At 39.7% G+C, this 14,888-nt stretch overlaps 1 protein-coding gene across 5 annotated transcripts in view; it reads left to right on the top strand.

Moving 5' to 3' along the window:
• Window positions 1–14,888, top strand: part of MEGF10 (multiple EGF like domains 10) — a 107,458-nt gene that overhangs the window by 76,150 nt on the left and 16,420 nt on the right. For all 5 annotated transcript variants that reach the window (XM_075021559.1, XM_075021561.1, XM_075021558.1 and 2 more), the window contains 3 exons: window positions 7,917–8,063; window positions 10,290–10,424; window positions 10,781–10,909. In XM_075021559.1, coding sequence (XP_074877660.1) covers window positions 7,917–8,063; window positions 10,290–10,424; window positions 10,781–10,909 — 411 coding nt within the window. The remainder of the gene's footprint in view (window positions 1–7,916; window positions 8,064–10,289; window positions 10,425–10,780; window positions 10,910–14,888) is intronic.

The raw sequence follows: 14,888 nt of genomic DNA, 5'->3' as shown, positions 1-14,888 counted from the left end.
CTCAAAATATGATTTCTTAAATTAACAAATGTATTAAGCAAAGAATACCCACATTAAAAACATGTGAACAGTTGCTGATCTTGAGCAACCATGGTGTAGGCAGTTAGAGCCGTTCACAAGTTCCAGATGTACTCAAAATACATATTGTGAGTTTTCTAAAACTGAGACAAATCATCAGAGACCAAAAGTATGTTAATGAATGAAGCCAGATTAAAATAGATAGTTTTGAAAGGCCATACTAAAAATCCAGCAACTTTTTGTAACAGGTTATAAAAATTACCTAGCCAGTGTGGTATAACTGACCTGGGATGTGACAAAGGTTTCAAGCGTAGCACAAACCTTGACTGTGCTTGAACCAAGGTATTGAAAAGGAGACAATATTTTTGCTTTAAGTGAAATCTTATTTTGTCTTCATATTTAGAAGGAAAAAGATTTCACTAGAAGGAGACTTCATGTGCAATTATAGATAAAACTGAGTATCCATGCATGGATGATGTTAATGGCATTTACACAACAGCGTGTGTAACAAACTAGTTTCAACATGTTGGTGATGTCTAGACACACAATTTGACATAAACGGCATACTTTGCTTTATACCCAGTGTCTGGAAAAATCCTCCTCCCACACTTCACATGTCAGAGCAATACCCATGAGGAATCTGGTCTTTGTGTAGATACTTATATTTAGAATGATTAAAAAAAGGAGAGAATACTTTAGAAACAGGTTCTCAAATAGCTGTACTGTAATGTTACATTGCAGAGATAGCATTAGATTGTAGGATTAAGAAGGGAGGTTGTATACATATTTATATGCATAATAGGTGGAGAAGCAGATGGAGGATTTGTGAAAATATAGGAAGGTACTAAAATGCAACAAATTATGTTAGAATAGCTTAGATTTTTCCTGTTACATTTGTTAAAGTAACCATCAGACTTACTAGGGTTTGATAGTTAGTGTTACCTACCAAAAAAACCAAAGAGAAAGAGAAACTGATTTTTGGATCAGTCTAATACTTATCTAACCCAAATGAAGGATTTACTTGTTTAAAAACCATTGGGTAGGTAGTGTTGAAAAATAAGTACATTTGAAGAAGCTTAAAAAGTTGAGCTTGTGAGTCTTTTTTCTTTTTCAACAAGAATAAATTGATGAATCCAAGGTGAACTTCCCCAAATGTTTTGATGCCACCAAAATTATATAAAGTTTCTGAAAAGATATTTTAAATGCAATGTTTTTCTCAGCCCTGTGAACAGAGCAGTTGTCTACGCTTTCCCCAGGGAATTTCATCAGAGGGAATAGTTTATATAACTTTGCAGAAATAAATGAAGGGTGGAAGACTTTTCCCTTGCTGGGTAACACAGTTGTACCATAACGCTGGGGAACAGGAAACAGGCTGCATGTTGAGGGGGGGTCACTGGCCCAACGGGTGCTGGGGGAGCTCTGAGCTGCTGAAGGGGGCACAACTGCTGTTCTTGTGTATGAAAGGGCAGCCTAGCTAACATGCTACCCTTTAGTTTAGTCTTAAGATAGAGCTGCAGCTGAGCACTGGGTCAACAACAAGATGCTATATGGTTTAGGTTTTTTAAGTAGTTTTTTCTTTATTTTTTAACATGCCCAATGTATTATCTTTTGCTCCTTACATCCTAGTTATGAACGAAAGTGTGAGTTCAGTTATTGACTATTGCGTTGTCATGAGCCGTTATAAAAGTCAAGAAATAATTAAGATTGGTTTTAATTAGGTTCTGTTTTAATTTAGGGTTTCTGTTTTTAATTTAGGTTCTGTTGCCTATGACGACACTTACATTTTTCATCCTAAACAAAACTGACTTTGTTTATAGGACTCCTGTTAGAAATTGTGCCCTCCCTGTAGTTTACACCAAGTGCTCCCTGTACAGCAGCTTAATTCTGCTTAGAAAAGCAAGAGTTAAGGGTGATGTTTTTGTCCTGGTAATCTGACCATTCCATCATGTTCCAGGAGCCACATGACAGGATGGCACAAATGAGAAACATTTGCCCACACAGAGGATAAAGTCTGCCCAAACACTCTCATCCCTTGACATTTTCACTATATCTTATAAATAACTTTTCTTCCTTCAGAGGGAGCGCAATAGCTAGACAATGGAGAAGAGTAAGAACCATTAAAATAAAAAGTGGAAGAAAGACACAGAAAATGTACTCCCCCAATAGGGAACAATAATTAATTCTCCTAATAATTTATACCAAAACTTTAAGCTAATTTCCATTAAAAAGCCACCTCTACCAATTCTCTCAATGACCACAATCCAGCAAGCACCACCGTTACTGTTAATTTCATCCCTTAATCTTATCTGTTCTGCAAGCAGCTGTCAAAATACAGTTTGTCCAAATTGCCTAAAAGATTAGAGAATTCATATTCTCACAAACTGAGATTTCGCATTAAAGCATTGTAAAAAGGGCAAGGGTTATTCTCCAGACAGTTTATTTATTACTGTATTACAGTGATGTGGGTGTTACTGGTAACACATTACTATTGTGCTTTCTTGGGTGCAGTTCTGCTGGACCTTTCTGTTTGTGAAGAAATGTCATGTCATACCGATACGACATTTGTTATTTTAAAAATCAATTTAAAGGTTGTGCAGTGCCAAGGATTGTGAAATACCACTAGTCTGCTGGCTGTACCAAAACAATAGCATTGGTTTATGGAAAAGACAGATGCAGTAATATCAGCCTACATTTTACCAGCGTGCATAGTATTCATCCATATGTGACAGCAGATAGGGAGCTGGTGACTTTTTGCTGTGCCGGACACCTGCTGACACTAGTCAGATTGCCCATCACCAGATGTATTGTTTCTGTGAGGAAGTGCTGTGTCTTTCCATGTGCTCCTGACGTTATTTCTAAGAGGCACATTTGTTGCTGGATTATAACAGGGAGGACTGTCATCTGACACCCACCCCACTGATGCAAATAACCAGGTCCCCTGGGAAGCATGAACTAGAACTCTCCCTTGCTCCTTAGCTTTTAATGCGTGCATATTTTTTACCCCTCCTACATAGAAGAAAAATACTTTTATAAAAGAGTACTGTCATGGATCTTCCTTACCTTAAGACTGAGAAATGAGCTGCTGCTGGAACAGCATGTGTGATGCTGGTGCCCCACTGCAACCAAGCCAAGAACCTCTTGCAAGAAACATGGGTTTCCCTCAACCTTGGCCGATTTCCTCTGGGCTCCTGAAGCACAAGGTCCCATTGTGATGAATAGCCAGTGAGCCGCAAAGTGAAATTGTATGTGGGCACTGTGTCATGATAAACAGCATATTTACTTTCCAAACTTAGGGAGATGAATCCTTCAATAAGATGTCTGGCCTACCCTATGTCTGGACTTCACTGTGTCTTTATCTCTATTTCCTATGGATTGTGGTGGGTCTTTATGTGGAAGAAATACCACTCTTTTAGAAGAACTTTAAATCAGTAGATTAAATGCATTTATTTTCTACCTATCAAGAAGGTAAGAAAAGGAGAAATATTATTTTCTTATGACTAAAAAAAATGAAAAGAAGAGAACCATTGGAGTGGATAACAGTATGTAGCAACAGTATGGCCTTCAGAAAGATACTGGGGATATCTCAGAAGTGATTCTTCCACTAAAATTTGCAGATACTGATGTTTGCCTTCAAACTCTGGTACAGCACTGGTTTTGTTGACAAGCTTTTGTAGCTGGCTTCCTACCAAAACTTGCGGGTGCAAAATCTCCTGCTGCTGCAGTGAAGAAGCAGCAGCCTGAACTTCTAGAGAAAAATCTTTGATCCTTTCATTAGCTCCTTAATTTGAGACACTTTTATTTAGTCTTCTGGCTATCTTCAACTAGGGAGCAAGGTACTTCTCTTCCCTTAAAGACAGTGAGAGTACTTCTAAATAGTGCCTATGAAGTTTTTCACCACTTCCCTGTGCTGTTTCTCCCCTTTCTTTGGGCTGCTCATCCAGCATTTGATAGAGAAGTAGGGAAGCAATTCTCACCATCAGAAGTCTCAGCTTCCTTGAACAGAAGTGATCTAGTGGTTTTTTTCTCTTAAATATGAAGAGTGAGATCTTGGACCATAATGGATATGTATCATTAGCTTTAATGACATCAAGATTTCCCCAAGTTTTGAGGGCTTCATCATTTTCTTGTTTAGGCTGTTGTATATGCAGTTTAGCTCTGACATATGGGAACTACACCAATATACAAATAGGTTTTAATTCTGAGAGACTATACTGGAAAGTTCCATGTGTTGTGAAGATAAATTGTATAGCAAATACATGTTCTTTAAGAAAAAAAATATTTTTAATGTTTGGATGACTTTGTATCAGACTAATGGAAACATAATAAGCTGGAAAATAGCACTTAATCCAATAATAAATTTGCCTGGGCAGATTGTTAGAAATAATTGATAGATTTTTTTCCCCTTCGAGTGCTAAAAGAAATTAGCTCTCCATTGATCTGACTTGGATGGATCATTGAGTCTCAACTTAAAAATATAGCATAGGGAGTATGTAAACACTCTGCTAGCATGGGCGGAAACACTGGTATCCCTAAAGAAGTATTTACTTCATTCATGCAATTACGAATGCTGGGGGAATGCTGATTTAGATGTGAGGCCCCCAGCATAAAGCACTGGGCATTAAATGCATGAGCATTTCTTCAGAGCAGCTTAGCTGAAGTTTATCATGACCATTCGGCTATTGCCTAGCAACTTGTGAAGGCCATCAAAGAGCTCTTTGTCCCTAGCTCTGGCAAAAACATCTCCTCACAGATATCCTTATCAGTATTAAAATCAACATGAAAACTTATCAGAAACAACTTTATTGCATAAGAGATTAATACTTACTTGAAATTGTGGCAATCATAAGCCAGTACACTGTTGATACCATTGTTGTAAAAGCTGAGTCTAATCTTGCTTTGTAAGTTCTAGTAAAAATGTTTCTTTTTCCTCACTAATTTCTAGCTTTTCTATAAAAGCATAGCTTGCTTTGCTGAAATTTCATATAAAGCATCAGAGTCTGGAAAATTCTTATTTTTCAATCCTTTTAATATTTCTAACCTATTCCTTCTCAAAAATACATGTATTTGATTTATACAGCTGTAAGATGTGAAAATCAGTTTCTCATTTTTAAGTGACTTGTGATCTTATCTAAATAACAGTGAATGAGTGAGATTTAAAGCTTTTTATAAGTAGAGATGCAATATATCACAAAATGAATTCGTATTCTGCTTTACTACATTCATTGTTGACACACACAGGAGTGAAATTGATTTTGCTTATGATCAATGGTGAATATAATAAAATTCCTTTTATAGTGAAACAGAAGTACTATTCAGCACTTTTTCAGTATATTATATTGTCATAATTGTTATTCAGTGATATTTAGGATACACTGTTTCTTTGCTAAGTAGAGGGGTATCATTCTTCACCTGACTACCTCCTCATAGGGGGTGAAAGTGGGAAAGGAAAGGTCATTTTTTCAGTTTCTGTAATGCGTAATTTTCCCTGTTATGTACTGGGGGAACTTTTTCCTTTTTCATTTTTAATGGTAGTTGTTGGCACTTTTAAGTATTGTGGCTCTATGCAGCATGGGGCCCATTATCTTTTCTGTCCCAGTGTGCCCAGTATCACCCTTTGACACTATGCTGTCATAAAGCATCCTCTGTGCACAGATCAAGACGATATAATTGAGCCTGGTGTTATTGTATGTCACTGGTCTGCATAATCTCTGATAATGCACTATGGTAACTCTTGGCAACCACTGACTTGTTAATAGTGACCATTGTATACTGAATACCACTGAAACCCATCAAGACTCTGTGAAAAATGTCTTTTCTTTAGCAGGGTTCACTGAGTGAAGCTATGTATGATATGACAGATAACACTCACGTGAACAGAATGCCAGACTTAATTCTGAAATGCTCTGCATGTGTCTGCTTGTGCTTTCACAGACTTACAAACCCAAGTTTGCAGATTTTGGAACCTCAAGCAGAGCAATCTTATGTGTCTGAAATAAGTGGTCTTGTTTCTAAAAAAATGCTGTGATCTCATCCTGCTCATGTGCATCAGCATCTCTCAAAATCAAACCACTTTCTTTTATCTATTTATCCACAAATCAGGAGTTAATGAAAAAGTTCACCCAGGCTGCTGAGAAGCAAGTCTACACTGCCTCTCAAATGTAGATATGAAGATAGAAGAATGACATTGCCTATGCAGGCAAAAATGGAAAAGTAATGATATAAGAAACCTTTCATTTTCTTTACAATAAATTTGTTTTAGGTCAGTATTAGCTAATGATCATTGTACAGTTAGGGCTTTTAGGTGGCCTGTGTACTGTCTGCTGCTGATTAGCCTCTGGATTCTAAAAGGCAGGTGTTTTAGCTCTTGCTGGTGTTGGTGCAATCCGTTGAGCCACATATTTGATTATTCCATCTGTTGATTGTCTTGCAGAGAAACAAACAATTTGAGAGTATGGAGCTTCACCTTTCCTCTATTTAGAGAGTTAGTCTTTGGATATAGGCAGCTTTACATGGCACATGCTTTGGGGGTTGAGGAATCACCTCTGAGTGTGTTCTATCAGTAAACAGTGTAATTATTCTTCAGTATTGTTATGAACAGTAGGTTTTGCTCTTCAAAGTTAAAAGATCTTTTTCTTGTCACATGTGAAACTGTTTTGCCTTTTTAGGACTCTGGCAGGCAATGAACCTGTGGCATATTTTGCTGGAAATACTTACAAAGCAAGACATGCTTGTGGTTGGATTCAATCCACTTTTTCCCTTAGCGAAGGGCTTCATTCAGTAGAGGCGCTACAATAATACTTAATTGTTAATGCAAAGTACTGTAGACACAATATGGTCTGAGTTCCACAGTGGTGCCTACTGGCATTTAACATGCAGCCTGCTTTTAAAAAGCAGATAGTGGAAGAAACAAACAGGAAAGTTATATTCAATATTGCTGCATTGCAAAGACAAAAACCATCCCATGATTGGATTATTATAATTAATGGTTTGTATTATGATTTATGTATAGGGGTTCAGGTTGTGGCCATTTTATAATCAATTTTATGCCAAAAATAGTTAGACAAAGCACTGACTGACCAGCATCCTTAACACTGTTGCAGCTAAGCATTTTGGAATGCTCACATGGTGTGTTTGGAAACCCTTTGTGTGTGCTACATTTTTCCATTTGGTATGAGGCTGAGCACTAATCAGCTCACCACTAATTAGAAAGCATTCTGTGTCCTGCACCCCATTATTACACAAAATTATGTCAGACCTTAAGAATTTTTACATTCAGAAGGAAAAGTTTCTGCAATACCTTTTGTCATGCATCTCCCTAACATAAAATTTGAAAATAAGCTTTTACTGTTTTGAAACAGCCATTATGGAGGAAGCAAAAGCAATTATTTTGCTGCAGTTGAATTACTTTCTACTTTTGATTCTTTTTATTGATACCAGTGGTGAAAGTGAGAGGAATAAAAGAACTTTTAAAATTTTTATATGTATAAAAGTCTTGGAAAATTATGGAAATCTTTATACTATTGAGAGGTTTGCATTCATCTTTGTAGGTCTTAAAGTATTGGTGGGCAGAAAGCCTGGAGGTAGCATCCCGTGGAGCTCTTATATGGCATGTAAAACTGCAGAAGTGCTTTCCTGTTACACAACTCAGGATCAGCCCTTATATACATCTCATCAAAACTGGAATACGAAAGAAATTCACTGTTCTGGGGGAAGGCAGGAGCGGAGATGCAAATTTACCTTGTTCTTGTTCTATTTTCCTGATATTAGTGATATGTATTCATAAATGGGTTTTGTAAGCTGTGTTTTAAAAATGAGTCCTCTGAGGACCAAAGTTTTAAACTAACTACACATAAGAGTTCTTTACAAAGGCTGACAGTTTCGTTTATTTATGGTTGCAGGCATTCACTGTGACAGTGTGTGTGCTGAGGGACAGTGGGGTCCAAATTGCTCATTGTCTTGTTACTGCAAAAATGGAGCATCCTGCTCTCCAGATGATGGAATCTGTGAGTGTGCACCAGGATACAGAGGCACCACTTGTCAGAGAAGTAAGGACAAAATAAATGCTTTAAAATCTCTGTTTCTCCCTCCCTTACTTGGAGTACATGTCATATAATACTATAATGCTTTGTTAATTATAGTATGAAGTACTATGAAACAGTCCCTGATTGGACATTTTGTCAAAATGTATGAATATACATGAATAAGTGTTATCTGAAATTAACAAATGTTTCCAACTAGTAGTGCTCTTCTTGTTATGGCACAATTTTATTCACTGTCTGTGCCATAATGTCATTATACACATGACTTTCTAAGAAACAAATTTAGTAGGGGATTCCATTCTAAAGGCAAGCATTTCCAAATGTGATTGAATGACGAACATTAATTTTGTAATAGGTATTTTGGTAGGTAAATAAAACATGCATGAGTTTCAGAAGGTAGAAACCTTAGCTTCCTATTGAATTTGGTAGGAATCATTGGCTTAGTTATTGCTTTTTTTAACACTTAGTTTGAAGCAGCAAAGAATGGCCAGTGGGATCAGGCCTCACAGTAAGCAGAAGGTATGATAGGTACCCATAGTTGCATTTGAAAAATTTGTCTCTGTAAAATTTAGATGTTACAAGATGAGAGATACAGATGAACTAAGGCAAATCGTACCAGAAACAGAGAGGCAAAAGTAAGATGATGTGCAAAATATCTACCCTCCCGAGAAGATTTGTCACAGTCTGCCAGCAGACTAGCTGTTTTCAGTTTGAATTGTTGAAACTGTGAGGGAAAGGTGTTCAGAGAAGAGAAACGTGAGTCCTCTGCACTTGGGAGGGTAGCCTTGTTTTCAGAGGAGGTCTCCCAGAAACAGGGTCAAGAAGCAGGTGGGGTAAGGCCAAGCAGAGATGCTACTAGGTCCTCCAAGAGGCTTAAAAGGCAGGAGATGACATGAAATGATTACTAGAAGGTAGAAGGAGAACCAGAGGATGATGCAGTCCTAACAGTCCAGGAATGGCAAGATTTCAAGCTGAAGAATGTGATTGCCTATGGCACTACTAAATCCCACATTAGTGTGGCATTAATATTCCTTAAGCATTTCTAAATAAGTGCAGTAATTATTCTCACTATCTAATCTCTAAAGGCCTTGCAGTTAATCAGTTAATCCAAAGGCAGACTTAAGTGTAACACTACATGTAAAAATGTTCCTTGTGTTTTGGAACTGTGCCTATAACCTGGACAAGAGGCTTCCAGTCCAGTGGCTCTCAGAGCCCCTCTCTGATGCGCAGTCTGGAGGCTGGGAAGACAAAGGTCATATGAATAATTTGGATTCCAGTCAGAAGTGCCTTTTTGGTAAACAGGAAAACCTTTTGGCACTGTTTCACTTGGAAAAGTTAATCTCTCTAGAGAGATCTGGCCACATAACTTGTATCAAGTCTGTAATTAGAAGACTGAATCTTAAATGAAATTAAAGATTCCAAGTTAGTTTTTGTCAGTGCTAATTGCCTCTGTGCAACAGGTATTTCTTTTGATGTATTACCTAATATTGTAATTTATGAGGAATAAATGCCAAAAAGGGTTAGAACAACAAAGGAGATTTTATGCGAGTCTTTTTTTTATTATTATTCCCTTTTGTTTTTCTTTTTTTAAAGAAACTAGTGACTTTAGCATAAGAATCAAGTGGATGACTCTGTATTCCTGGTCTCAGGTTCTCTAAAAGTTAGGTGATGCATAGCTGTCTGTACTGTGTAATGAGTACAGTGAGTATCTAAATTAAAGGATGACTGGAAAACATTTGTATGTTTTTTCTCAGTGAAAGAATGGCTATTTGTATTCCAAGTTACGAAACACATAAGAAGTCAAGATTTAAGATGATCCTACTCATCTACAAATAAAACTATCCACTGTATTTTTTTAAATTACTTTTCTTCAAATATGCTTTAAAAGATGTTCATGTTGTAGAGGACATATAATGTATAGCCAAATATGTATAATATGTAAAGTATATATGTATTTCAAACATAACCCAAGTACAGTGTGGCCTGACAAGTAATAGAATGTCAACTAAGTCATCACTAACTGGAATATAGTAAACCCTTGAGGAAGATGAGCAAATCTCCTTTCATGAGTGTAGAGCATTGAATTCTATGAATAATAACAGCTACCATTGCAACTCTTGTGTATTTAGGAAGCAGAGCTAATTCAAAGTCAGGAACAAGTGCACTGAAGAGTAGTTCATGGCTATATGGAAAGTGCAGGAAGCAATGACTGTTTGTTCTTTCTGATTCCAGTTTGTTCCCCTGGGTTTTATGGCCACCGCTGCAGCCAGACATGCCCCCAGTGTGTACACAGCAGTGGTCCCTGCCACCATATTACTGGCTTATGTGACTGCTTACCTGGATTTACAGGAGCCCTCTGTAATGAAGGTACAGGTTGTAATAAAGATTCTATGGGATGCAGAGACCAAGCACTGTAATAATTTTCATTCCATCTCTTGGAAACTATAAAACCAAAAATCATTTCTGCTGTAGTATGTGCAGTTTATAAATTAGGAATCTTAAGCAGATTTAAGCTGTTTGAACATTTGATCTTGAAGTATGAAACCCACTGTATTTGCATAATGAGTATGTATAATGGGCTTACCAGAATTTATGCCTTACTTAAACATTATACTAAGCAATACATTTTTTGATCCAAATATTAGTTGCTTTCTCCTGAAATAAAGAAAATACAATCTTGTTCTGATTATTAAGGAGCTGTAATTCTAACAACTTTTTCTCAGTGTGTCCTAGTGGCAGATTTGGCAAGAACTGCATTGGAATATGCACCTGCACCAATAATGGAACATGTAATCCTATTGATAGATCCTGTCAGTGTTACCCTGGCTGGATTGGTAGTGACTGCTCTCAGCGTAAGTATCAGCTTTTCTTCCTTTATTTTTAAAACAATGAATCAGGGTTTGGCTATTTAAATTCTCTACTTTTTGATAAAGAAACACTCTCTAAGTCAGAACTGAGGACTTCATGGTATGTAAAGATGAGATCCTAAACTTTTCTGCATTTCATTGGCACTATCAGAAACACATTTATACTATGATTTTTCTAATAAGTGGGCTGGAGCATATGACAAGAGGGAACAATTTTCAGTCTTCCACTGCCCAAAGAGTTGTAGAGAAGCTGGATCAGACTTGTTTCAGAAGTGCACCATTAAAAGACAAGAGGCAATGCTCACAGGTTGCAACAAGGGTGACTTTTACTAGATACAAGAAAAAACATCCTTATGGTGAGAGTGGTCAAGCACAGTAACTGTACAGGGAGGCTCTGAAGTCTCTAGTCTGGAAGAGGTTGTGAAATTACCATCACTGAAGATCCTTTGAGCAGGATGTTGGACTAGTTGATGCTAGAGCATCTAAATCTTGCAACAGGAAAAAGTCTGTGACTTGATGAATCTTGCATTGCAGAGAGGGTTCTTGACCTATTGTTTACTCATCTGTAATTATTTAGTCTTATCACAGAAGTGTTGTGAACATCCCAGGGCTTGTGTAGTCAGGATAGTCTTATGAATAACAGAGGTATTATTTTGCAAATAAGGAGCTGAGGCACTGAAATACAGGGTGTTTTTTCTTATTACTGTTGCATAGAAAGCTACTAGCAAGGCTCAGAACAGAGCCAAGATTTTCTCAGATACAAGTTAGTGCTCTGGCTGCAAGACCATCCTTACTCTTGTTAAACATTTGAGCATTTTGTTAAGAAATTTTTCACTATGACTTGTTTTAAGTGTTTATAACTTTTTGATGGATTTTTCTCTTTCTTTTATAGATGTCTCACAGATATACATTTTTAGTGTGTTTCTACCTCACTCAATAAGTATTGTCTTGGTATGGTAAACTCAGTGCAGACTTTGTTGCTGACTGAGAAAGCAGAAGGGCTAGGCCCTAATTTTATTATGTTTCATTGAGTTATTTTATTAAATAATTAGGGATTCTCCAGATGCCTTGCTGGGTTTATGCAAATTACTGGTGACAGGAAAGAAATATCTGAAGCAAAACTCACGAGAAGCATATCCAATTCCATAAGGTACCAAAATCACAGAATGGTTTGGGTTGGAAGGGACCTAAAAGATCATCTAGTTCCATGCCCCCTGCCATGTGCAGGGACACCTTCCACTAGACCAGGTTGCTCAAAACCCCATCCAACCTGGCCCTGAACACTTCCAGGGATGGGGCATCCACAGCCTCTCTGGGCAACCTGTTCCAGTGCCTCACCACCCTCACAGTCAAGAACTTCTTCCTTACATCTAACCAAATCTACCCTCTTTCAGTTTAAAGTCATTACCTCTTGTCCTATCACTATATGCTCTTGTAAAAAGTCCCCCTCCAGCTTTCTTGTAGGCCCCCTTTAAGGACTGGAATGCTGCTGTAAGGTGTCCCTGGAGCCTTCTCTACTCCAGGCTGAACAACTCCAACTCAATCTGTCCGCATAGATGTGCTTCAGCCCTCTGGTCATCTTCATGGCCCTCCTCTGGACTCGTTCCAACAGGTCCATGTCCTTCTTGGGGGCCCCAGAGCTGAACGCAGTACTCCAGGTGGGGTCTCATGAGAGCAGAGCAGAGGGGGACAGTCACCTCCCTCAAGCTGCTGGTCACGCTTCTTTTGATGCAGCCCAGGATACAGTTGGCTTTCTGGGCTGCAAGCGCACATTGCCGGGTCATGTGGAGCTTCTCATCAACCAACACCCCCAAGTCCTTTTCCGTAGGGCTGCTTTCAATCCACTCATTGCCCAGCCTGTATTTGTGCTTGGGATTGTCCCAACCCATGTGCAAGGCCTTGCACTTGGCCTTGATGAACTTCACGAAGTTCTCATGGGCCCACCTCTCAAGCCTGTTAAGGTCCCTCTGGATGGCATCCATTCCCTCCAGTGTGTCAACTGCACCACACAGCTTGGTGTTGTTGGCAAACTTGCTGAGGGTGCACTCGATCCCACTGTCCATGCTGCCGACAAAGATGTTAAACAGTGCTGGTCCCAATACCAAACCCTGAGGAACGCGCCTCAGTCTGGACATCCAGCCGTTGACAGCAATGCTTTGAGTGCAACCATCCAGCCAATTCTTACACACTGAGTGGTCCATCTGTCAAATCCATGTCTCTCCAATTTAGAGACAAGGGTGTTGTGCAGGACAGTGTCAAATGCTTTGCACAGGTCCGGGTAGATGACGTCTGTTGCTATTCCCTTATCCACCAACACTGTAACCCCATTGTAGAAGGCCACCAAATTTGTCAGGCATGATTTGCCCTTAGTGAAGCCTTGTTGGCTGTCACCAGTCACCTCCTTATTTTCCTTGTGCCTTAGCATAGTTTCCAGGAGGATCTGCTCCGTGATCTTGCCTGGCACAGAGGTGAGACTGACCAGCCTGTAGGTCCCTGGGTCTTCCTTTTTTCCTCATTTTAAGAATGGGGTTTATGTTTCCCCTTTTTCAGTCAGTGGCAACTTCCCTGGACTGCCACAACTTCTCAAATATGATGGATAGTGGCTTAGCCACTTCATCTGCCCATTCCCTCAGGACTCATAGATGGACCCCATCAGGTCCTATGGACTTGCATAATTTCAGGTTCCTTAGATGCTCTCAAACCTGATCTCCTACGGTGGGCGGTTCTTCATTCTCCCAGTCCATACCTTTGTGTTCTGCAACTTGGGTGGTGTGGCTGGAGCACTTGCCAGTGAATACTGAGAAAAAAAGTCATTGAGTACCTCAGCCTTCTCCATATTCCAGGTAACCAGGTCTCCCATTTCCTTCCAGAGAGGGCCCACATTTTCCCTGGTCTTCCTTTTATCACTGACGTACCTATAGAAGCTTTTCTTGTTGCCCTTGACATCCCTGGGCAGATTTAATTCTATCAAGGCTTTAGCTTTCCTAACCTGATCGATCCCTGGCTGCTCAGACAATTTCTCTGTTTATTCCTCCCAGGTTACCTGTCCTTGTTTCCACCCTCTGTGGGCTTCCTTTTTGTGTTTGAGTTTGTCCAGGAGCTCCTCGTTCATCCACGCAGGCCTCCTGGCATTTTTGCCTGACTTCTGCTTTGTTGGGATGCATCACTCCTGAGCTTGGAGGAGGTGATCCTTGAATATTAACCATCTTTCTTGGGCCTCTCTTCCCTCCGGGGCTTTATCCCATGGTACTCTACCAAGCAGATCCCTGAAGAGGCCAAAATCTGGTCTCCTGAAGTCCAGGGTAGTGAGCTTGCTGTGTGCCCTCCTCCCTGCCCTAAGGATCTTGAACTCCAGCATTTCATGGTCAGTGCAGCCAAGGCTGCCTTTGAGCTTCACATTCCCACCAGCCCCTCCTTGTTGGTGAGCACAAGGTCCAGCACAGCACCTCTCCTCATTGGCTACTCCATCACTTGGAGAAGGAAGTTGTCATCAATGCATTCCAGGATTGCTTATGTCCTGCAGTGTTGTCGCTCCAACAGTTATCAGGGTGGTTGAAGTCCCCAGTGAAGACCATGGCTTGTGAACCTGAGGCTGCTTCTATCTGTCTGTAGAGGGCCTCATCCGCTTGGACTTCCTGGTCAGGTGGCCTGTAGCAGACCTGCACTGTAATGTCACCTGTCCCTGCCTTCCCTTTAACCCTGACTCATAAACTCATAAGGTCTTGGTCAGTTCTTCATCCATCCCCAGGCAGACCTCTGTGCACTGCAGCTGGTCATTGACATAGAGGGTGACACCCCCTCCTTGTGTCCTCTGCCTGTCCTTCCTAAAGAGCCTGTATCCTTCCATTCAAGCCATCCCACCATATCTCCATGATGCTGATAAGATCATAGCCCTACAGGCATGTGCATGTCTCTAAGTCCTCTTGTTTATTCCCCATGCTATGTGTATTTGCCCAGAGGCATT

Source organism: Buteo buteo, chromosome Z, assembly GCF_964188355.1.
Source record: "Buteo buteo chromosome Z, bButBut1.hap1.1, whole genome shotgun sequence".
In the NCBI taxonomy this organism is placed as follows: Eukaryota; Metazoa; Chordata; class Aves; order Accipitriformes; family Accipitridae; genus Buteo; species Buteo buteo.
Note: the sequence above shows the minus strand (reverse complement) of the source record. Positions and strands in the feature narration are given on the sequence as shown.